The following is a 24,277-nucleotide window of genomic DNA, read 5'->3' as shown; positions in this document are numbered from 1 at the left end:
AATTCACTTTCAAATGTCCAGTGTTCAGAATGGAATTCATTCGTCTTGTTTTGCTTTTAACTTTTCTTCGTCGGTTTTGTTTTGCTTGCTTTATTTTTTTTTTTCTGCGGCGAAAGAGCAGCGGGGATTATGTGTGACGTTTCATCACAACAGCGTCATCACGCACTCACATACCCGTGGTGTTTTTGGTCATTCATCGTCATGATATAAAGATAGAATGAAGTAGCCTCACCTCACAAGATTTTATTAAGTCAACTTTTTAAAGGCCCATGAGACTTTATTTATTTTTCTTAACTTAATTGGGTGAGCATTATTCTCCTCGTCTTCTCTCCGTTTTCGTATTTTTTACTTATCGTCAATCAAAGCATTTTGAATCACATTTGATGTGCTTGAAAGATGCTTTATGAATAAAACTTGATTGCTTAATGAATGACTGATTGATATAAATGTGTGAGTGGGAGGAAGATGTTTCCACACAACAAAATATCACGGCACACACACAGCACGGTAATGGGAAAAAGGATGAGCTCTAGTGGATTTGATTAGCACTAAGCATTATGGCTGGTCATCTTCTACCAGACCATCACGTGTGCTAACAAAAAGGATGCGGTCCTCAGATGAAACCCAGTGGAGCTCGCCTAGATTTCACTTCATTTAGAGTCAACGAATAAACACGGACAGAAAATAAACCAAAATCCTTCAGGGGTGAGGGTGATCATCCCCTGTCCATCATGGTTTCAACAAAAACAGTTGCGCTCCTCGCAGCACGCCCTCCGACAGGCTCTTATCGGGTAAGACCCGCCCTCTTCAGATCGACAACCAATCACAAATGACAACCTAGACCAAATAGGTTTTGCGGAGAAGATGTTCATGAGCACATAAACTAGCTCTACAACCTTTCATGATCTATTCAAGTTTAAATTTACGACATCTTGTCTCTGGGGGTTTCTCGGCCTTCATTCCGCTCCAATTGACAAAGCACTGATGTTCTCTGGCAAGCCGGTTCAAGCGAGCAATCATGCGAACCACGCTGGGAACGAATGTGTCTGCCTTACAACATCAGAATCAGCTTTATCGGAATCACACGGACCTCTGCTAACAGTCAGGGCTGTCTAAAACGTGTGAACAGCCTCGAGGTCTATGGATTATTAGGTCTAGCCCAAAAAGTAACCGCATGCCGTGAAGCATACATTATCACTCTGTCTGTCTGTGACTCTGCATGCTCCCCCGTTTACTGACTTTCCAGATGTCATAGAAACAAAAACACCAGTGGTTAACAGAGAGTAGCAATGATAGCAAGGCTAAACGTGTAAGATAAAGTACAACCTTTAAAAAACATTCGTATAATGTCAATGACATGAGTGGCATTGTCGTAGGGATTTTTGAAACTCGGTTTTTGCAAATATTGATTTCAGAAAAGCCTTAAAACAACACAAGACAGTAATTCAGACTTTTCTCATGTTTTTATTGTTGCTGGGATATCAACACTATGACTCTGGGTGGACATTCATTGATATTGGCCCGTACAGTATAGATAGTATGGAAATCACGTTTACGTCTGTGTCACACTTACTTTCTACAAACTACTGGTACACGGTTTGTTTAATCTGAGGCTTGGCAACAAAAAAACATTTAAAAGCAATGTGTCACTTTGGAAGAACAGACTTTTAGACAGTTAGGAAGACCCCGACGGTTGCTCCTGATAACGTACATATCGCCATTCTTTGAATACACTTTCGGGTGAACAGTTTTTGGTATGAAAATGACAACATTTATCGAGTTCAACACACACCGCCCATAGCAAACATTGGACATTCAGACAGAAGTAGTCTGGATATGATGGCAGGAATGTGCTAACCTGGGGAGCTAATGTGATAAAACTGTTTTTCAGGAAAGGTCACGCATGTTGAAGCTGGGAAAAGGACATTGTCCTACCCTGACATGCATAATAGGCTGTGGACTTACATGGAAATCTATGGGTGAAAGTGTTTTGACATGCGACATATGCCGCCAGGGAACGTTGCCCTAAAGAATGATGTTAAACGAAAAGACAAAAAAATTTAAATTGATCACTTTAAATTTTCAATCAGTGTCTCCACATTGGATTTTTTTTTTTTATCATACCACACTAAAAACAAAACCATCTGTATTCATGAGTTTGTAGTCATGCTCTGAAAATAAAAGTAGAAACCGTGCACTATACTTTCTGTAAAAGTAACACTGACATTAATCTTTGTTGTACTTTAAGGCAATTGTAAAACAACATGCAATTAAAGAGTAGGATAAAACCACCGGAAGATCTTGTATTCGCTCACCGCCACTGGTTCAACTTCCCACATTGCTGCGGTGATGTACAAGCGTACTCTAGGACACTGTGACATCACAGATGGGTGTGGTTACAGGTGCAAAGAGGCACACTTTAAACCAGAGAGGGCTGTGAAACACTGCTTCTGAGCCTGGTTTTAAGTTACTCTTTCTGGAGGAGGACTGGAAGGCACTGCACACATAGATATCTAGTTCTGGGTCACAAACAAGTTAATAACCATAATAGTCAACAGGAAATGCATTAATTAGGCTCACAACACAATAGAGCTCATGACATTATAACCATAAACAAAATCCTACAGTACGTTTGGACAGATTATAACACACTTAAATTTACAAACACAAAAACGCTTTCCCTTTGGTGATTAACTTTGAATAATATATTTTATATACATACATACTGTACACATATACTTACAACAGTGTACAAAATAATGACACACTGGTAAACAGAGGCATACGAAGACAGACAGTTTAGTTGGTTTGCGATATAACCTGAAGCATTACTTTGTTTGAAAAATGGTTACAGTTAATGTCAAATATGCAGGGTTGGGTCCAGAGCCAAAGAATGCCAAAGTTTGGTCAACGATACAATGAGTGGCACTGCAACTGCTGCTGTTAGTCTATTGAGGCCTGTTGTGAAGTTAAAAGAAGTAAAGGATGCAACAGCTCAAAGGCAAAACTAAAGGAATTCGGTTGAATTGTCTAAGAAGAAAATATCTAACATTGTTGCCTTAGAATTTTTGAGTTTGTTTCTTTTTTTTTTTTTTGAAGTGGAAAGGCACAACTTGTAGATAAAAGGCCAACAGTGAACAATAGAATCATAATTCTGGATAAAAGAACTTAAGTTGCCTCATAAACAGGGCGACATTTTGACCAACTCTGACAGGCACACAAATACCAGCTGACTTCATTTCAGCTGCAGCTTAAATCCCTGACAAACATCTTGCTTCCTGGAAAACATCTGGCTGTTCGCTTGTTTGGACTTTTGTCTGTGTATTTTGGCCAAAATGTGTTTTGTGTCGAGTCACGACGAAATTCAGCTGGTAATTTTTAACAACGTACATCACAGCATCACTAGGCTGGCTGACTTCAGTTGAATCTCAAGTTAATAGCAGACAGTGGAGGAGTGCACTTGAGGCAATAAGATATCATTTAACAAGCGTATTATCTTAAGAGTAAACTATGAGACGTCATTGTTGTCAGTGCCCCTTTAAAAAGAATAAGACTACCAAATATGCTTAATGTTGTGTTGTGGTATAAAAGTCCATAAAGTTGTTGCGATAAACACCAACATGATCAGAACCCCACTTTATGCCTGTCACCCGGATACGTATGAGTCCAATCTATAATATGTGCCACCTTACAGTAAGCTGCCGTGTTTCTTCAGTAGCCCAGAGTGGACAAACCAATCACTGGCTCTAGATAAAGTCATTTAGCCACTGAATTTCTCCTACACGCTTGGCACAAGGGGAGAAGTTTCAGTCAGTTACAGTCTGCAACGTCACCGCTAGGTGGAGCTAAATCCTACACACTGCACCTTTAAATCAATTGGACACTTTAAACGCATGGCATGTCCCTGTTTAAGATGCCACGAGGAGGGACAGTGAGGAGACAGAGGCAGGGGTTCAGAAAAAGGTTTGGATTATTTGTATCTGCAGCATTTCCAAATAAGGACTGGTTCACAAAATAAATCTGAAAAACATCATACCTTCAACCATCTTATATAGTGACATAAACAAAACGTCATATATTATTTTGGATGGACATCTGTATTACTTCATATCACCAATAACACTGTCGCAGAAAAAACAAATGTGTACATGACATTCAGTTTCTGGTAACAGGAACAATATTTCCACACTTTCCTTTGAGTGTTTTTAAAGCAGGGTACTGTGGTACTGTAGGAGAGAACTTCATGAAAATGAGGAAATTCACAAACGGAAATTTTTCCTGATTGCAAACTGCATTTTTATTGGCCAAGCTAGCACTGTGGCTTTATGTGTGGCAATAAAATTGATCTGTGGGTCAGTCGACCTCTTTGGTCCAGCCTGAAATGTAACTGTCATATATAACTATATGGACTGTCGTGACACTCGCGGGTCAGTGTTTGCAGTCAAAACTGTTACTTCTGTCTCATTCGTGGCAAAGTTGAGTTTGTCAAGTACAAATTCAGGCAGGCACCAATTTTAACTTCATGTCCCTGCTATAAGAAGACGTGACGGCCCATCTTGCCACCTCTCACAACGAGTAAACATCAAACTCTACTTTCACATTCACTTTTTCCTCAGTCAGCCTCGTGGAGACGCCTCGTAAAACCACGAGAGGCAGACAACTCAGCGCATTTCATGTCATGACCCGAAGTCTGCTAACACTCGGCAGAGATGACCTTCACCGTGTCTCCACATAACACCGTGGCACAGAGCCTGTTCTAAAACCGCAAACATCCTCCCCCTTTTTAGTGAGATCCCTGGAACAACTTGTCTCTAATTCCTCAGAGGGAACAAACAACAGATCCTGGACGCCTCTTGTATTTAAGTTGGACTGAAGGAAGAAACTGGATTCACTAAAGCCTTATCAGTGGGAGATGGGGATCAGTGGAATGATGAGTTTTGGTCTAAGGTCTCTTGTCATTGAAAGATGATTGAGGAATCTGCTGCAGAAATAAATAACAGCTCTGGTGACTTAAAAACTCCATAATGGTCATTTTTGGTAAGTCGCTAAACATATCAAACATGTCAGTATTGATATATTCATTTATCTTATGAGCATCAGCAAGATGTCACATAAATGGTTCACTTTGGCCTGCATTTTGGAAAGGTCAAAACCCTGGAAATGGATCCAAATACTATCGAGAAAAAAAAATCAGCCTTTTGTGTTTCTCAAAATGTAAGGTCTTTTCTCCCAAACATAAAGGAAAAAAGAAAGAATAGTGTTGGAAAAGAGTCCTCCAATGGATGTGGAGTAACACCCCAATGGTAGTGTAATGCTATCTGAATGTAAAAGGTCTGTATGATGTAACAAGATCTTTCTTAAGAATGGGGATCGAGGGGAAGAAGTCTGAAATTACAGGATACAAAGTTAAAGAACACTGGAGTACTGGCATTACCTTCATTTCACAGATTACTTTTAAATAGTTCATACCAGCGTTGTCCGTGACAACATATTCAAAACAATTAATAAACAACTAAGCAGAAATACTAACAGCCTATCAGAGTCCTCGTAGACGCCATCTTCTTCGCTGCGATCTCATCCAGCTCGTCATCAACTCATCTATCTAATCTTCATTCTCCGAGTCATCACCTTACTGTCTTTAGTTCGTATCATGTTCGCAGTCCCCCTCAAGCCTTCCCGTTCACCTTCTCTCAGTCAGTATCTCCAACACAGATTAACCTCCTTCAAGTGGCTGGATTAATCCCCGCGATGTCCAGCCCTTCCTTTTTATACCACCGAGTGTTCGTTGTTGTGGTGGTGGTGATGGTGGTGCGCTCCGCCGCTCAGCACCGTGTGGTTGGTGGACGACGCCGACCGGTCGGACCCCTCCGCCACCGTCCCGTTGACGTTCTCCTGCCGCTGGCAGCACAGGATCTGCCTGAAGGTGGCGCTCATCTCCTTGTCGCGGTAGGAGTAGATGATGGGGTTCATGGCCGAGTTGAACTCGGCGAGCAGCAGGAAGAACTTCTCATAGGTGAGGACATTGCAGTTGACGCAGAAGACGTCGAGGAGGAGGATGACCAGGCCGGGAGTCCAGCAGACGATGAACGCACCTAAGGAAACACAAAGCAGAGGTTGGAATTGGTGCTGAGGAAAACTGTTCAGGAATATATAAAAGACAGCTCTGTTCTGAAGGTTGCTTTTGTTACTTTAAATGGGAAAATATGCGGCAATCTCATGTTCTGAAAAGTGAAGTCAATGCTGAAGTGTCTTAAACCTGCATTCTTACTAATGTCCATCAGGGGGCGACTCCTCTGGTTGTATAGAAGTCTAAGAGAAAATGACTCTACTTCTCACTTTATTCATTCCCTCAGTAAACATTGTAAACATGAGTTTATGGTCTTAATCTATAGTTTAGGTTTTCTTCAATACAGCATGTTGTTCGTTAATTAAATGATGGTCCATTTAGAGTAAAATAGACCATAAAGCAGAGTATTCTTTATAGAACTTTAACCCTTTCACCGTGTGTTTTCACTTCATGAAAGTTAATTGAAACCTTTGTGGTCACCTAAAAATGTCTCATCCAGTAGTCAGCGTTCGCCTGTACTTTGCTCCACTCTCAGATGTCATTTCTGGTTGCAAAAAAGGAAGATGGCGAGGACCAAAATCAAAAAATGGCGACGGCCAAAAACCAAGACAGCAACGGCCAAAATGTCAAATTTGAGGCTTCAAAAAGTCTTATATGAAGTCTATTGCCATTCTAGTTGTTGATCCTTGACCCCCATGAAGTTACATGGCATGGTTTGACTGGAGAAAAAGTTTAGTAAATGTTGTTTCACCAATTTTTCATGTAATTTATTAGCAGTGAGGCTGTTCTGGGCCCATGGTTTCATCCAGTTACACCAAGACACAGATTTCACTGATGATTCGTATTTTGTAACAGGATTTTTCTAGGGCCTACTTGTGTATAATCCGTCATAAATCTCAAAGGCGATTACTCACATCACATGTGTCTGTATCCTGAAAAGGAAAAAGTGCAATATATCTGTATTTGAAGCTAATAACAGAATTTGACAGGCACACAAATTAAGTAGCACAAAAACACAGTTTTTGGCTGTTGTGAGTTTTTTGGCTATGTTTTGGTTGTGAGTCACTATTACTAACAAGTGATTAAGCACATGTTCTGAACTATACTAATTCCTGGTTTCCTCTGCCTTTTAATGAGCCCGACGAATCACTTGAGCTGAATGTGCATCTAATGCCACAAAAATGTGATGTTGGCCTGACTTTCTTTTACCAAGAGAGCATACAGCACTGTATTTCACCAGTATATGGATTTTATGGATTTGTATTTTCGCAGTTTGTATTTGAATGACTCTTAATGAGTTTTAAATGTAAATCATGCATTTGAACAGTGATGACTTGGTTTGGTCTGACTCACAATGAGAGACAATGATTCACTGGGACTTAAACTGGAATACAGATTACTTGATCAAAATGGCAGGTCTTTTCAGTGTCACCTTGGAATTTATACCGTGTTACGTCGCACACGGGAGGCTTCCAGCCACCTCCACCTTATATATATTATGGTAATATCACATTCTGGGTGTGAACCAGGCAACTCCTTGTCTTTCCTCTCCCACTACTGAACCACAAAATAGTAAAGAAGCAGAAGATTTTGAAAATGTATCCAACAACACGACCACTGATGGGATCTTAACATTTACAGTATAGGAGCTAAAGCCACTCTGCCTGGGAGCTATAGTGTTGACAACCACTCTACAACCACATCATCCGTCACATAGGAACCGCACCATCAGTCTAGAGGAGGAAATCACCCATGTCACTTTGTAACCACATCTAAAACTTTTTAACAACACTTTTTGACTACAAAGTACTTTTGTTGTACAGTGTTTTCAATTACTTTGCTTTTGCGGGTACATTAGGTTACCGGTTATGGAGCCTCAAAAGCAAAACAATAACACTAAAAGCCAGATTTCTAAGACATAATTGTACTCAAATGCATGGTGGTCATCTAATGGGGCGGGGGGGGGGGGAGTATTATTTTTTCACTATATTTCACAAAGAATTTCCATCATTTAACTTGCTCCTCTATTTAATATTGAGACAATTGGTAACTGACATTGAAAAAGGCCAAGCTTTCAAAATAAAAGCCCAGAGGTCAAAGACAGTAAATAGGCATCAGACATCATTTGTAAGGGCTTTTCAAACATCATAAAAAAAAATCATATAATGGTTTAAGTTCGGTAACGTTTAGGCAAATAAAATGTCAGGTTCGTAGTAACAAGCCGGGGGGGGGATTCGTATCCGTACTCCTCACCTCATTTGGGTCAGCACAATGCAACATCATTCCTCTGATGAGACGGGTTTCGCAAAATCGAGGGGGGGGGGGGGGTGTCACTGACGCATTGCTCATGAATGTGGAGTTCAAGTATTGTGAATCCAGTCGACAGATGCTATTTGTCACAACTATAGGACAACTGTAGGGCATTACACTCTTGAAGCAGTAAGGCAAAAAGTCTTGATGAGAAATAGGGCGAGCAGAGACGGGGTGGTGGTGGGGGGGGCAGAGACGATATTGACAGGCAGGCCTGTTATCTGTTAGTGTTTTGTAGGCGGCAGCTGCAGCGAAGGATTGACCTCACTTCTCAGCTATGCAGGCAGACTCTCCAGAGTTTGATAAGTTTCTCAAACGTTTCGGCAGAGAAACTACCTGAGCTAGTTGTCAGGAAGTGAAACATCTTTCTGTGAACGGGATTCGCACAGAAAATAAAAAAATAAAAACAGCACAGAACTTCAAGTAAAAAAAAACAAGACAAATACTTCTGACAAGCACGATGATGGTTTATTACTAGACCACGTTTCCGGCTTCTAGCATCATTGTCTCAGTTTGATTTAGTGCAGATGGAAACACACAGCCTGCTTATGAAATCGACCCTAACCACATCCTATATTTTTGACCGAGTTAAAAAACATGCTGCTTCTTTCACATGAGTTGTTCTGTTTTAAATGGAGAGCGAAACATATATATTTACAGGATATTTGTTCCCCCCCCCCCTAGAGTGGGAAAGAAAACAGTCTTTGTGTGACCGGAGAGGTTTCACCCCTCGAATCCTTTCATTTCCTCTCTGGATCCAGGGGTATACGGTTGCTTGTGTTACACCCTTCATCTCAAGAACTGCCCCTTTTAATTATGCCCAAACAAAAAACGTGCACGGTTTACCACATAGGGCAGGGTTACCCCCACAGAGGGTAGTTTTTGTTGACGGTAGGAACAAACAGATATTTTGGCCCAAGTCATCCAGTACTTGGAAATGCCACATGGAGGGAAAAGAGACGAGAGAAATGGAAAGTCAGTGGAGGAGAGTAAATAAACACGGCTCCGACGCAGGCCTGGAAAGATTTGGAAATGTATGGAAAACTACTTTGACACTTCCCAAGGCGTGTATGGGTGTTACCGTCGCAACAGTGTTTGATGTGACATATTGGGCCTCATGCAGCAACATCCTCTTCAATTTCTCACATATTTTCTCTTAATTAGAGACAAAATAAGAGAACTCAACTCCAGACGCACCAAAAGTTCGTATCGGCTCTTCCCCAGGTGTGAATGATGAATCCCCCTTGATCACACACGGGACCGTTTGCATATCGTAGCATAGGTAACGCCCCCTAAACACCACATAAGGGCATCCCTTATGCCACGTTTGACACATGCCCAAGAATTTAAAAAAAAAAAAGCCTGTGAGAAGAAGAACTGTAGCAGTTGCTGTACGGTGAAATAAAAGCTGTGAAGTGAAGCTGAACACAACCAATATCATCCACATGTTTTATAGTCTTTAAATGGGATCAATGGTCTTTCTTTAATAATCCAATCATTATAATTACTCTAAAACATATAATAATCTGAATTTGATTGTATGATACGCATGTGTTTTTTTTTTTACATTTTTCAAATTTAAAACTTGTGTTTCCTTGAGATGGATGGTCTCAACCACTCAGAAGATCCAGAAATCAATGGCTGCTTACAAAATGAGAACAAAAATTAAGATTACATTTGTTCTTGTATTGCTTCCTGCCTGAGGCTGTATGTGACATTTGAAGGATCATCTTCAGCCCTGTTGAAACCTTGTTGAAAGCCATGTCCTTATTTTCTTATTTCAACCTCCTGGTTTTCTTTCTTTTTTACCAGGAATACCAGGAATTATTAAAGCTGTCATGCTTTTTTTTTCCTTTCGTTTTTTCTGGCAGAAATAGGCTTCCATAAGAGAGAGAACAGAGGGCTATGGGAACAAAAATAAGGAAATAATGGAGACCAGACTACGGCAATGAACTCCACACTCCTACAAACACACACACACACACATGCAGAAGACAGATAAATACTCATATGTGGAGAAACACACACACGCGAACACTCACTTACATAACTACACATGGCTCAAAGACGGACGGAGGAGCTCTCAAACATAACCTGAAAACGTTATGACGGTGTTGAGAAAGCACTCAGTGATTGTAATGCTCAGCGAATTACAAAGTTGTTGTTTTTTCCGAGCGATGATATTGGTATTTTCCTGTCCCTGCACAACACTTCCTCCTGCAGATTAGGAGATGTGAATCTCTTTCCACATCTAACTTGGTGTTTGTTACGAGAGGCTTAGCTCTAATGGCTGACGTGTCGTGTTTCTGGCGGGGAGAAATGCCTCATTAAGAGGTTTATGATGTTGCTCACCAGCATTACTGTCTGCGGCAGCTTGTTCTGCTGTCCTCAGTCACATGTAATGCGCTGCAGAATTCCATAAACACAAGGTCAAATGGCTTAAAGGATTATTCTGGTGCTTTTACATGTTTGGTCCTTTAACGAGAAATTACACTTTTTTGGTTTATTGCTGCCATCAGTTTAAAAACAAACAGAAACAAGAGAGGTAGTGAACATTATGTTGTCCAGCTTTGTCAAAGTTACATTAGCCAACTACACTTGCTTTAATAAGAGTCTTTTTAGGGTGATCTAAAATATGTTCTGTCTTCTATGAGTGAGTTTGGGGGTGAGGTGGGGTTGGGTATCGGTGGGGTGGTTTCCACAGAACACACTGTTGACAGCTGACATACATTGGTTATTTTTAAAGCATGACCACAGTTGTTCCGTTAACTTAAGTAGTCGTATCTAAACCTGTACCACAATGTTTCCCTAACTTTAACAAAGTAGTCATTTTAACCCCAACACGCATGAGCAAACACACATATTGTCGTCTCAATTTAGGACTTGTTGGGGAGACTAAATGTTCTGGAACCTCCTCCAATCGTAGCTTGCTAACTTTGACGATTTGAGCGACGTACATCATAGGTGATCAAAGGGAGAGGTGCTAGTCTTGCAAATCGTTTTGTCAGAACTTCACGAGGCATCGTTGCACCCAAAACTGGATAATGGAATAGGGAGAAATTAAATTGAATTGAATGATTGACGCTTCATCACGTCATTGGAGCATTGGAAAAAAAGGTTGGGACTGGCTTTGTAGCGCGTCACGCCACGCCCTTGTGCGACGATGTCATTGGCTTCCATTGAAATTGACTACTGGCCTGTTGCTGTGTCGCGTGTAGTGTGAACACAGCATTGCTAAAAATCCTCTGCATTGTGCTGATGCATTCATGCGGCTTCAAATTCTGCTATCTGGGATCCTCACGCCTTCCTATCACACGTCTTGACGTCGGCTTAAGTTTCCACTAATGTTCAAATATGGATAAACCTCCAATATTGAATTACTGCTCTCTGTGTGTCTCATCGCCTTTCTTCCCATTAATTCTCTCGCTGGTTTCCTGTCCCTCTCCTCTCCTCCCCCACTCTCTCTCTCTCTCTTTCATTAACTTATCTCTCCTTTCTTAAGCACTTCACCCCTTTCTTTCTCCAACCTGTCTTTTTCTCTACGCCCATCCATGTCCGTTTCAATTTCTGTTCATCCCTCGATCATATTTCCCCACCCCGACAAATATTTAAAAAAATAAGATCGGAGCCATTATTCTGAAATGGCCCGGTGGCTTTCCATTTGTCCACGAAGGGATTTATTTTTCCTCTCCACTCTTTCCCACATCACCAACTTCCACACACACACACACACACACACACACACACACACACACACACACTGGGGAATAGATACAGTAGATGTTCCCATTCAGTAGCTGAGTGTTTACAATTATTGATAAAGAGTCTTGTGGTGGACACTAGAGATGGGAGTCTGGTGATGGTGTTGTCTCGGTGATCTAATGGGTTGAGAAATGCGCTTTTGACTGGAAGTACAGTGAGGTCTTTGAAACGGCAATAATGAGGGCTTTTCTGCTCAGCTGGCACAAACAGACTGGAACATATCTGCAGAGCTGTTGGTCAGCAGCAGTGACTAGCCACAGCCACCAAATTCAGCCTAATTTTCAAAAATAGCATCTGATTTAAAGCGTCACCTTCAGTACTTATAATATATATAATATATGAAATGATACCAGTCCGGTCCTATAACTGTTTTAGCGTTTTAGCTTAGCTAATACGAAATTGTGGCTTCAGTCAATGAACGCAGATGTTTTTGTTATTTTCCAATTGACTCTATTTTGCCTCCAAAACAAATTCCTTCCCATTGCTGCTATTGGTTAATGATCTGTTAATCTGGCTAACAGTCGACTATACTTGAGATCTTTCAGTTGTTAATTGCAGGCCTACAAATCCAAGCAAACTTGGTGTGTGGTAGTCGTTTGTGGACACTGTATAGATATTTGAGCGGAACTTGCCAGAAATGAACAACTGGCTCTGCAGGAACAGGACTCATGCGGACAGATGCTGCCGTTGTGAGCGACTGGAAAAGCTTGCATTCTTGCCTTAAGTGCTTCACACAAAACCACAGAAAACAGGTGACGTCGCGAGCCAGTCACGTTGTCCACACTGACAGCGGATTGGAGGGTCGCCGTCAGCTCTGCATGAAATGTGTGTGGGTGTCAATTTTGAAATCTAGCCATGAAAAATCTGTGTGCTCTTTATAACATTGATTGGTTATACATTGTGGGTTTCAGTCAGCGATGTGGCATCTGTGTGCATGTGTTGGGATGATGGTATGTGTTGGCGCTCCGCGCTGTCTGACGATGCGGGCGCGTACAGCACCATGGGCTTTGACATAATCAAATCATTCACAGACAGACTGTGTGAGCCAGCACCTGACACGCAGGGAACAAGGGTCACGGTTGATTCGACAATGAAGTCGACTCATTGATGAGTGATGTGGAGAATCTCTGCTGGTGTCATTCAAACATTTTATTTTTTATTTCAAGCAGAGAAGCGCCAGTAGCTGAATGGACCAGCAAGACTATCTGTAACCAGATCAGTATTATTTGACTACATTTGGTTATTGTTTAAATTAAAGGTATAGTACATCTAAAATAAAGCTGATGTCTGCCGATATATTGGCCTGGCCAATTTAAAACGTATTAACTAAATATCCTCATAGCCTTTTCCATCATAAAACAGAAACATTTAAAAGTATGAATCTCACCTTTGTGTGGCTTTTGTGTGTGTAAATTACATTACATGATGAAAACACTTTATCTACAATGTGATTTTGTAGCGGAATTCTCTTTCTGAAAAAAAAAAAAATCTTTAAAGGTACCCTGTGGAGTTTTCTTGAAAAAGCACCTTCACTTTGTGTTTGTACATGTGTGTATATATTTTATTTCAGTGAGTGTGTGTCACTATCTCTATTGTCTTTGGAAAAACAACCTTTTTTTGTCAACAAGCCAGATTCTGGTTTAGTTTTCCCATCATTTGACTTTACGTGAATGGAGCCATCCCTGTGTCCCACTGTTCTTTATCGAGCCTGTGGGGTTTATGTGAGTGTGAGAGAGTCTCTGTGTATACATGCTTATGCTGTGCTTATGAATGCGTGCAAGTGCGTGTAACCAACTTTCCTGTCTTTCCAGGAAAAGAAATCACCCATGGCTGGTTTTGCAGCATCCTGAAAGGGACAAGTGGACAGAGGACAGCAGGCAGCAGGGGAGCACTTATCATCATGTGGTCAGCAGCTGGGAAGCTGGGAGACGCTGGACGGGGAATTGCTGTGGAGTTTTACTTCCTCATCAAGCAGCAAAGGCTGAACCCAGTACTCACAGGCAACTTTAACCCCGCTGGAGACATAGTTACCTTTTTTTTGATTAACTTTGGACAGTGTAAGACAAAGAGGGATGTTCTTTTGTTCAAATGTACCCTTCTATCTGTACAACAAAAAACAAAAACTGTTATTTTCTCTCCTCCTCTGTGCTCAAAAATGACCTCACTCAGAAACAGCAGTGGATTTCAGACTGAACCAAAACACATCACACCCTTGCTCAAAAGACTTACTTTCCCAGTGAGGGTTTGGCATCGGTAAAAAGATGGATTTTATTTTTTCCGGGAATTCGAAACAGTAAGGATTCAAATTAATAATGCTGAGATTTATTGAACTGAAGTAAAACTGTTCATACCAGAGCCAGACGATCACTTAAACTTGCCTTTGCAGTGCAGCCTAAGCCTAAACAGCCCGTTCTCATTCCCAGGGCATCAAAAACAGACGCTCACCAGACTTTCTGCTGCTTTTACTACAGTGGAAACCCACCCGCATCATTACTAGACAGTCAGAGAAAATGGCATTGTATAAAGACCCACAAAGAAAACACATATGGTGTGGGGGGGAGTCAAACAAACACAGGACTTTCACACAGGAGACCACTGTTTGTGTCCAAAAATGAGTTATGTTGAAATTACGTGTTTTCCCTGCCTATTATTTGTTTTACTTAGTTTAGTTGAACTTTCCTTTAATCGCAGCAGTCGGCTTTAACCTTTCAGGGCCAAATAGCAGCAGAGTATGTGATTTCACTTCTCCTTCAGTATGTTGCATCCTGACGATTCCAGATCCACCTCGATTAAAGCTTCGACAGTCACATCTTGACCCCAGGCCGGCCCTTTACTGGTAGAACCTCGTATTGAGCAACTCCAGAAAGAGGGCCTTACATATTTAGTTTAATTTCAAAGGAATTCACTGCTGTTTCAAGATGTAGTTACCTTGAACATGTTATCTATTTATAGTTTGTTTTTTTGGGGGGGGAGATATTATTAAGTGTTATTGGACTCAGACTTCTCTCTGTAGTGGTGAATAAAAAACTGACTACATAAGTGAGGAGCAGCTGCAATGACAGGATGGCTTTCAAACCGATGAACGTAATCCACTAACATCCTAATTACAGTAATTGACTTCATATCTAGCACCTTATACCTTATAGCCATTGGAAGGCATGGAAATGTCTGCAGATGAGACACAGAAACTGTGCGGCAGGTTAAACAAGCAGAAACAAACAAAGCATCTCCACGCAGCAGAAAATGTATGTCCTCACATTTTAAACATACTGCAGACTGCTGCTGTCCACTGCTTTGAATTAAAGACAACAGAGGCAACAGGATGAGATAACACAGCACATAAGAGACAAATCACACAGAATCCTTTGGTTTGTTTTGTCTGGGACCAACACATCCTGGCTTCCAGGCAGTAAGAAGTCTCTTTCCCACAATTCACTCTTCAACGACTGAGCTAGTGTGCTTCTGTGCTGCAACCTAAAAAAAACTAAAAAACAAACAGCAATGCCTCTATTCATTACACACCACTGAAGAGGCCTAAAGACTTGCAAAGTTGGATAAGTTCCTGGACTGATTGGGTAGACATAAAATTGTCAGACTGCATGCACAGCTTAGCTCGAAAGTAAAACAGGCGCTGCTGTGTCAGAAGAGAGCATTGTCACTGCATGCGTGTGTTTACAACCACCACACAACTGGATCAGACAGTATTACATTGAAGGACAATTTCTGATTATTATAATTTGCTTCTTATTTTCAGAAGTATTTTTTTTTTTAATCTGAGGGAGTTGTGCTGATGCCTGATTATAAAGCATAGTTTCCTAGTGCGCCCTTATATTGCCACACAACAGTGAATCTAACTGTTCTTATCAGCTGTAGATGGGCGGATTAGCTGTGAATATTTCACAATTGCTGACATGCATTGGCAGGCTCGTAAAAATGCCCTCATAATATCTGTAAATGATGCAAGATACTAGCAGGCCGATGAGCATCAGTTTGACCAGTTATCAGTTTGCATTCAGCAGAAATCTGATAGTAACCTATGTCATGCTCATCTTCACGTGCATACTTGTATTTGGGGTTTCTACTAGAACATGTTTACATGCTTGAACATTCAAAAAAAACACTTGACTTGTCTCAAACTGTCTATCTTAATATATCCGCATTCACCCTCTGTCTGAAACGCTCCGTTTGAGTGCCTGTCTCTTTAAGAACCCTTCATGAAAAAGCCTAGTGTGCTCTGATTGGCTTGTGAGAAAAAAATAAATGGTGCATAGGTATAGTTTTCAAGTCGTGGGTGAAAATATTCATATGAGGGCTGGTATATCCTAATGAGCCTGCATGTGACATAGGAAGGGGAACAAAATGTGAATGGCTTGTTGAATCACATGCTTCCTGATCGGATGCCCATAAAAAAACGGAATGGATTGTCTTATTTCACAGTTTGTGTGGTGGTAGGCACTCCAGATAGACAAATGTTTGTGCAAAAAGTTTTTCCTCATATACCCCATTTATCACAGCATCGCATCTGTCCCAGTTAATGACAAACCTCAATTAGTGTTTGTATTTAGTCGTATATTTTGTCGACGCAAATATCTTATTTTCCATGACTAAGCCGAGACGATGACAAGACGACACCATCATTAAACACAAACTGTGAAAAAATTGTAGTTTGAAAAATAAAACGTTACCAAAATGAAGTTAGCCGCTAACTGAAGGTCAGTCTCCGGAGCTGCAGTTGGCTACCGACAGCAGACGATGAGCACAGTCAGGAGGACTCGGAGCACTGTCTACTATTAAATTAGTAATGCTAACTTACCTAAATTAAACGTATCTATGTCAACAATAGGGCTTGGGGGATAGAAAGTAGGTGATAGTTTGGCACATTTTGGCGCTGATATTTTCTACATTGAGTGAAATGTTCAATATAATCTGATGATTAACAAAGATGAAAACGCCAACAGTTTTCATTCACTAAAACTATACTAAAATGGTTACATTTTCTTTGACTGAGATAAAACTAAAATGCCCTGACTTTTAGTGAACTAAAAAGAAAACAGGATATAGTCATTGTCAGTCGTTGCATCTAAGATTTCAATTTTGCATTAAGTTTAACTGTACTGTATACATTAGACATGTTCAGTGCACTGTTGTGTAGTCTGGGGTAAAGCCAAGACATTTAAAGGCTTGTATTGGGATGTCATGAAGATGATCTGGAGGCTCTTTTCTCACCTTCCTCTAAACCTTTCCTAAATGTTTGTATGTATTTCCCCACCCAATTTGCAGAAGTGGGCATCTGTTTCACCTCCACTTTCACTTTCGTCGTGAAACAAAGAAAGTGATTTTGCTTACGGTGAAAAAACAGAGCAAAACCATATCGTGTACAATGTCACAGTCAACAAACCACATCTGTCAACGTGCTACAGCAGCAATGTTTCACCTCTTGCACCTGAGATAATACTGCATCAAGCTACTCAGCTACAGATGCTCACGGTCGCCTTTGGTCTCAGCAAAATGAAACGCAACAACCGTTTTTCGTAAAACTGCTTGTTTACAATCACAGCACATGAACGGGATTCGTAAGGGGACCGGATTGGCTGACGTCATGTATTTGAGGCCTACAGTCGTGCAAGGCAGACACTTGTGTTTGTGCTGAATGATGCAGCCTCACAGATAGAGCTATCAACAGATTCATTGTTCTGCTACTGTGTAGCTGATGACTTCAAATGTTGCATTCACTGCTACAGAGATATAGTACTGGATATACACAGTAGATGTAGCTTGCTAGATATAAATTGATACTGTATAAATGGAGCAGATAACTAGATACATGGAGATAAATGGATAGACAGACAGAAAGACAGACTGTATCTCTTCCTTACCCAACACAATCACCACGGTTTTCAGCAGAGACATCATGGTATCTCGGTTGCGCCGTGGCCCGGAGCTGTGCCGCGACATCCTCATGGTCCTCTGGCGCACATAGACAAAGATGTGGGCATAGAGCGTCACCATGACAACGAACGTCACAAGGTTAAACACCGCCCAGAAGGTCAGGTAGGAGTTGCTGTAAAGCGGCGCCATGTTGGAGCAGTGCTCGAGACTACAGATGCAGTTCCAGCCCACGCTGGGGATGGCCCCCATGACTATGGACATGGTCCAGATTATGACGATCACCACCACCACGCGGCGGTTGCTCATGCGCGTGTGCAGCTGCATGCGGAACACGGTGATGTGGCGCTCGATGGCGATGGCGAGCAGGTTGGCCACGGACGCCGTCAGGCTGGTGTCGATCAAGCCCTGGCGCAGCAGCCACGTGGACACGGTCAGGCGCCTGGTGTTCGGCCCCGTGTTGAACATCAAGTAGAAGTAGGCCAGTCCGGCAAAGAAATCAGCAGCCGCCAGGTTGGCCATCAGGTAGTAGATGGGGAAGTGGAATCTCCTGTTGACGTAGATGGCGATCATCACCAGGAGGTTGGCGAGCATGATGAAGATGCACACGGTGATGCCCAGGCCCATCACCAGCCTGCTGACGGTGTCCCAGTCGGTGGCAAGGTACTTGCCGCTGTGGTTGTAGAAGAAGGTGATGGTCTCGTTGTAGTAGCACTGTTCATTGTCCATGGTGGCAGTGGTGCTTTCTGAAGGGAGAAAATAAATTAGATATGTTAGGAATGATGTATGTGTGTATCTGTTGGTATATACAGTGGGTACGGAAAGTATTCAGACCCCTTTACATTTTTCTACATTTCTGTTTTTTTCTGTCAAGATGGGGTGCTGAGTGTACATTAATGAGAAATAAAATGAACTTTTTTGATTTTAGCAAATGGCTGCAATGAAACAAAGAGTGAAAAATTTAAAGGGGTCTGAATACTTTCCGTACCCACTGTATGTAGAGGCACTGATCATTTTATTTTAAAAAAGTTTATTTTTCACATGCACTGTTCTGTAACACTGCTCACCATCTCAAGACAATACCCACGGATTAAAAACACCACGGAAGGGCTAGATTTCTAGATTTCTTTCTGCTCGTTTGAAGATCACAAAAGATAGATTGAAATGAGCAACGGGACCGTTTGTGAGTCTTATTCCAAAATTACTTTAAAAAAAAGAAGAAGAAAGATAAATGACGTGACAACATTTGTGCATCTGAATTGCAAAGGTCACGCCCGCTCAATGATTTGCATTTTTATTCTTGATCACATGTCGGAATTATCAACCAATACATCCAAATCGCCATAATATGTTAAAAAAAGTGTTCTTTAGCTACCATTTAAAGCAGGATAAAGCTTTTCAGAAATAACATTCAAACTATATATTCACATGGGTTTAGAACACCAAAACATCATCTGTCTACACTAAACAGAACGTGTCCTTTTTTATGCTTCTGTCAAGAATGAGTTGTTACAAAAAAGCGCTTTAGGAAACATGTGGATTTAAGCTGCTTCCTGAAACATGGAAAAAGAACCCCCCCCCCTTGAATTTAGACTCGACATGATTAGTGGTCGTGTGTGGGTGGTGTGTGTGTGGTGAGCGTTTCACATACAGAACAACAGCCATCGCTAAGAGGTGAACAGTAGCTTTATAAGAGGAAAAAAAACCGATTGTTAGAAACAAAACTCCTATTGTCTGCAGTCGCAAGTGTGATGTGTGTGCATCTGCGTGCTCGCCCGCTATGTGTGTGCAGCTGTGTGTGTTTATGTTTGCCGTGTGAATAAACCCCTGTGTGATATGTTCCTGCTTTAAAAAAGAAAAGACAAAGCACATCAGAGGAAACTTAGAAAACTGAGTGGCAACGTGACGCTTAGAGTCGACTCACACGCACATAAGCAGTGCTCACAGGAACATGTGTCTGTGTGTGTGTGTGTGTGTGTGTGTGTGTGTGTATGTGTGTGTGTAATACGCTCCAGTCCCACACAGATGCTGGCTAGTCTGTCTCATGCACCCCTGACCGGAAACAGGACCTCAGGGCTATAGTAGGGGAGAGTGTGTGAGTGTGTGAGCGTGTGTGTGTGTGTGTGTGTGGAAGTAAGAAGGAGACGAATGGAAAGGAGGCTAGGGGACGACTAATGAAAGGACGAGTATTAGAAGTTCTGCGTCAAAGGCCGGTGTTTTTTGTTGAAACACGTCTCTCTTCCTTTACCTTCCTGTGAGACCGACCACATCCCCGAAGCCCTCTTTTTCTCTCTGCAGTGACACAGCAAAGAACATCTCAGCTCTGCCAAAGCCAAATTGCAAACATGAGGGATTTCTTCAACCCTTGGACTCGCAATCACAACCTTCACCTCTCGAAAAATTCAAATGAAAAATAAGGGAAACTCCTGGGGAATGAGGCAGTGTTGAAAGTTATCAAAGCTGAAGTTTGGCCAAAAATATTTTTCAACTCCTGCTCAGCTCTAAATCTCATCGGTACTGCAGCCTGCTGTTTTGATGGTCATGATATACAGGACATACATAAGGTGATGGGTGAGTTTTGCCGGTAGCAATAACCCATAACTCAGTTCCTGACTGTGCTTTTGTTCTGTAGAACCATATGCTATACATTCTAAATATAGCCCATTCCTTTTCACCATAATCCGAGCCAAAAGCAATACTGTACATCAACTATACAGTAGACCGGCTCAGAATGTTGGCAGCGCAACAATGCGGGCATGTGTTAGGCATGGCCGTACACCAGAAACAGTATAAAGGAAGTCCTAATCAATTGAATAAACGGTTTTCTGGGCTCTGTTTATATGTCCAATTTCCTGCGGCGGGGCCGATAAGGGACTCCGTCTGCAGCCATGTTTGCTTGGAGTGGCTGTAAAATGTTATTTCATTCACTGAATCATCACGATACCGTACTGCTCCAGGCAAGCGGGATGTATCTGTTTCTTCTCTGCTCGTTGGGTTCTGAGGAGGCATAAAGAAATAAACACTGGCCAGTAATCATTGTAATAGGGCGACCTTTTTTCACTCCATGTTTTACTGTATCTTTTGCTTGAAATTATAATTTTTTTATTCTGGACCATTCAACAGGATTAAGACTCATTTAAAGGATAGTTTCCCAGTGCTCATATGTACATTGAAAGTGTTTTTTGTTTGCTGTTAACATTCCCTCGATTCAAACCGGCCTGATAATGCATGCAATACCGAACTTCTTTCTTTATAGGGCTTGTACAGAGGCAATAAAGTAGTCCATGAGATATACAGTAAGTTGATAGATCATTTCAATCCCTCTTCGGCATTGTGGAGGTTGGTTTGTGTCTTTTTATTCTTCACAGTTCCATTATGTTTCTACACCCTCAGGCATTTCGGGGAATAATGCAACACAAACGTATATAGAGTATAAACGCCTCCGTTCATGCTCCGAGCTCGAGTGCCGTCTGCGGAGGCTCGCCCTACGGCGCCAAGCGCGAGGATAAACAAAGCTTCATATTTACTTCAGTTATGAGTATACTTGTCCATGGAACGAGGACGGTGGATCTGTTAATGGGAGGTATGAACAGGAGGAAGCAAAAACTCTGTCAGAACACGAGTATTGCTTTAAGACAGACAAATCAGATCAGATAACACATAAAAAATGGTATCTTTATGCACACTGCATGACTTACTGTGCATTAAGCGTGTCGTGGCGGGGTCGGAAAGTAGCTCAAGGTCAACGCTCTAGAAACCAACTGCTGAACTTGTTGATGGTGCGCTGAAAGCAGCCTCTATCCTGTTTGTGACGGGTCCATTGTTCCCCTTTGGTGTCTGCGGTGAGGTTGTGATTTCCTTATTATGTAATTCTCAGCTTTTTAATCGTCACTTTTTATCCAGAGAAAGCCAAGCACTAAGAAGTGCTGAGTGACAGGATAGATCCACGGCGAGGGAGTCTCTTCAACAATAACCCCCCCCCCCCCCCACACACAGATGAAAGACATCTGGAGGGAGCAGCCTCCGGGCTTAGGTGCTTGAGGCCAGCCGTCAGTACTAGAAAGTGGAGGAAGTGTCAGTGGCCTCTCAGTACACATTCCCAACACTTTCATCAGACCCTCTGACCCTGCAGAGAAAGATCCTGTCATTGTGTGTGTGTGTGTGTGTGTGTGTTTGTTTGCAACAGACGCTGGGTGGGTCATGAAAAAGGGAAATATTGAGCAAGAAAGAGGACATGGAAAGAGGGGATTTTGGATTTCTGTGTTCCTGCACCTGGGTGTGTACGTATATGTGCACTATAAAAGAGAGAGTTTGAATGACTAAGTTGTTGAAGCATTTTCGTGTGTTTGTGTGTGTGTGTATGTTTGAGCGGGAGGGGAAAGTTCGGGAGTGTGTGTGTACAATGTGTTGAACCCCGGGTGTTAAAGATAGAGAACAAAACGCTCGCTGTTCCTGAGTGTGTGTCGACACACTCTTTTCATGCTTGTTAGTAATGTGTGATAAAGTCTGGCTCTGTGGACGGAGAGAGAAAAGAAAGTGTGTGTGTGTGTGTGTGTGTATGTGTGTGTGTGTAGGTGTGTCTAACTGGCTATGAAAGGACCACCCTGCAATCCACACAAGTGAGGTCATAACTCAAGCATCAGGGCTGTATCTGTATATTCATAACGTGCCCCCAATCTACACACACACACACACACACACACTTAATTATCAAAGTCTCTCTTTTACTGTTACAATCATACACACTTTGTCTATTCCTTGAAAATGAGCAAACTCATACAGCCACTGTTAGATGTGCTACTAAATAAATATGTAATACAGTTTTTATTCTCATGTTTTAACTGCAGCTTAATGAAACACTTCATATTGAAATATTTTTAAAGTCCCTAAAACTGTGCTCACAATGCTCGTTGAAATGAGCAAATCGTGAAGATGAGATAGCAGTCTCATTGAAATCAAAAAGTTGATGTTCATTTTATGGAAATCTTCTCAACTAAATATGAGGCAACTTGTGGGCAAACTTGACATTTTGATTTTAGGGCACAGAAATGTTAATGGCTACAGGAGGCCACCAATATACTGAAGGAACAGTGTGCAGCATTTAAAGGGATCTATTGGCATAAATGAAACATAACATTAAGTATGTTTTCTTACATGTATAATCACCTGAAAGTAAGAATCGTTGCGTTTTCGTTACCTTAGAAAGAGCTGTTTATACAGAGCGGGTCCTCTTTACGGAACCGGCCGCCATTTTTATACAGCAGCCCAGAACGGACGAACCAAACACTCACTCCTGAGAAAGTCATTTGCGATTTTGTGTCAGTTACCATAGCTCTCCTACAGACTTGGCTAAACCTGTAACCTCACTGCTAGGTGCCGCAAACAAATGACAAACTGCTAACAAAGTATCTATTTTAACCCAAACTATGATCTCTCCCTAAACCCTAACCAAGTGTTTGTGCTTAGACCTAACCAACCCTTGACCGCAGAGATACGGTCACGTCATAAAACACATTTGTAGCGTTTTTTTGGAAGGCACAGACAAGCGATGTCATCCTGCCGATAGTGGCGCCAGATCAGAAAGTGACTCTATGTTTTGTTCCAAAAGGCAGTTATACATGTCTTACAATTTGCTCGAATGTGGAGGAATTGTTGCATCACGCACATGCTTACAGCCTGAGGCAAAAATCTCCATTGTTGATCCAGCATTCAATACTTTTCCATATTATTTTCCATTGAGCCTCAATCTAAGATCAACAGTGGCCCGTGCCCCATCACTCAAGCCATTGATCTCACTATTGCAAACATTGTTATCAAGCATCTTCAATTGTATCTATTTTTCTTTTCATTTAGTTTATACTTACTGCCACTTAAAAATATGTTTTAATAGTGACTGTACTGTGGGTCTGAATGTCCTTTGTGTTTTGTAGGTTGTAAGACCTTTTTTGAGATATTGTTCTAAACATTTGACTATGTTATATGAATTGGTATTTATTAGATATGTGAGGAGAAGTCATGGATTAGCAAGTTCCAAATTCCACCCTGGTCCCGTGTTAGATCACCTGTGTTCTTGCTTTTTAAAAGAGGCATTTGCACTGTACAGTTGTGACAATGATGAAGGCCAGGTGGCCAACAACGTTTTGTCTTGAATTAAGATTTCTCACCGTTGTGAGCGACCCTCCTCTGGCGTCATTGGTCAATATAATAAGCGTGGTGGGTACTCCGCATGTGAGTTTATCTTTGAGTTTGAGT

At 41.6% G+C, this 24,277-nt stretch overlaps 1 protein-coding gene across 2 annotated transcripts in view; it reads right to left on the bottom strand.

Annotated features, from left to right (window-relative positions):
* Positions 1-1,444: 1,444 nt before the first annotated feature.
* lpar1 (lysophosphatidic acid receptor 1) overlaps positions 1,445-24,277 on the bottom strand; it is a 38,123-nt gene continuing 15,290 nt past the window's right edge. For both annotated transcript variants that reach the window (XM_031855548.1, XM_031855549.1), the window contains exons 2-3: positions 18,016-18,771; positions 1,445-6,092 (exon numbers count right to left, since the gene is read on the bottom strand). In XM_031855548.1, the coding sequence (XP_031711408.1) occupies positions 5,767-6,092; positions 18,016-18,754 (1,065 nt within the window). In that variant the 5' untranslated portion in view covers positions 18,755-18,771 and the 3' untranslated portion in view covers positions 1,445-5,766. The remainder of the gene's footprint in view (positions 6,093-18,015; positions 18,772-24,277) is intronic.

This window comes from Anarrhichthys ocellatus, unplaced genomic scaffold, assembly GCF_004355925.1.
Source record: "Anarrhichthys ocellatus isolate YVR2014 unplaced genomic scaffold, GSC_Weel_1.0 scaffold16, whole genome shotgun sequence".
NCBI classification, from domain to species: Eukaryota; Metazoa; Chordata; class Actinopteri; order Perciformes; family Anarhichadidae; genus Anarrhichthys; species Anarrhichthys ocellatus.
The sequence above is the reverse complement of the archived record's forward strand: the minus strand, read 5'-3'. Positions and strand labels throughout refer to the sequence as shown.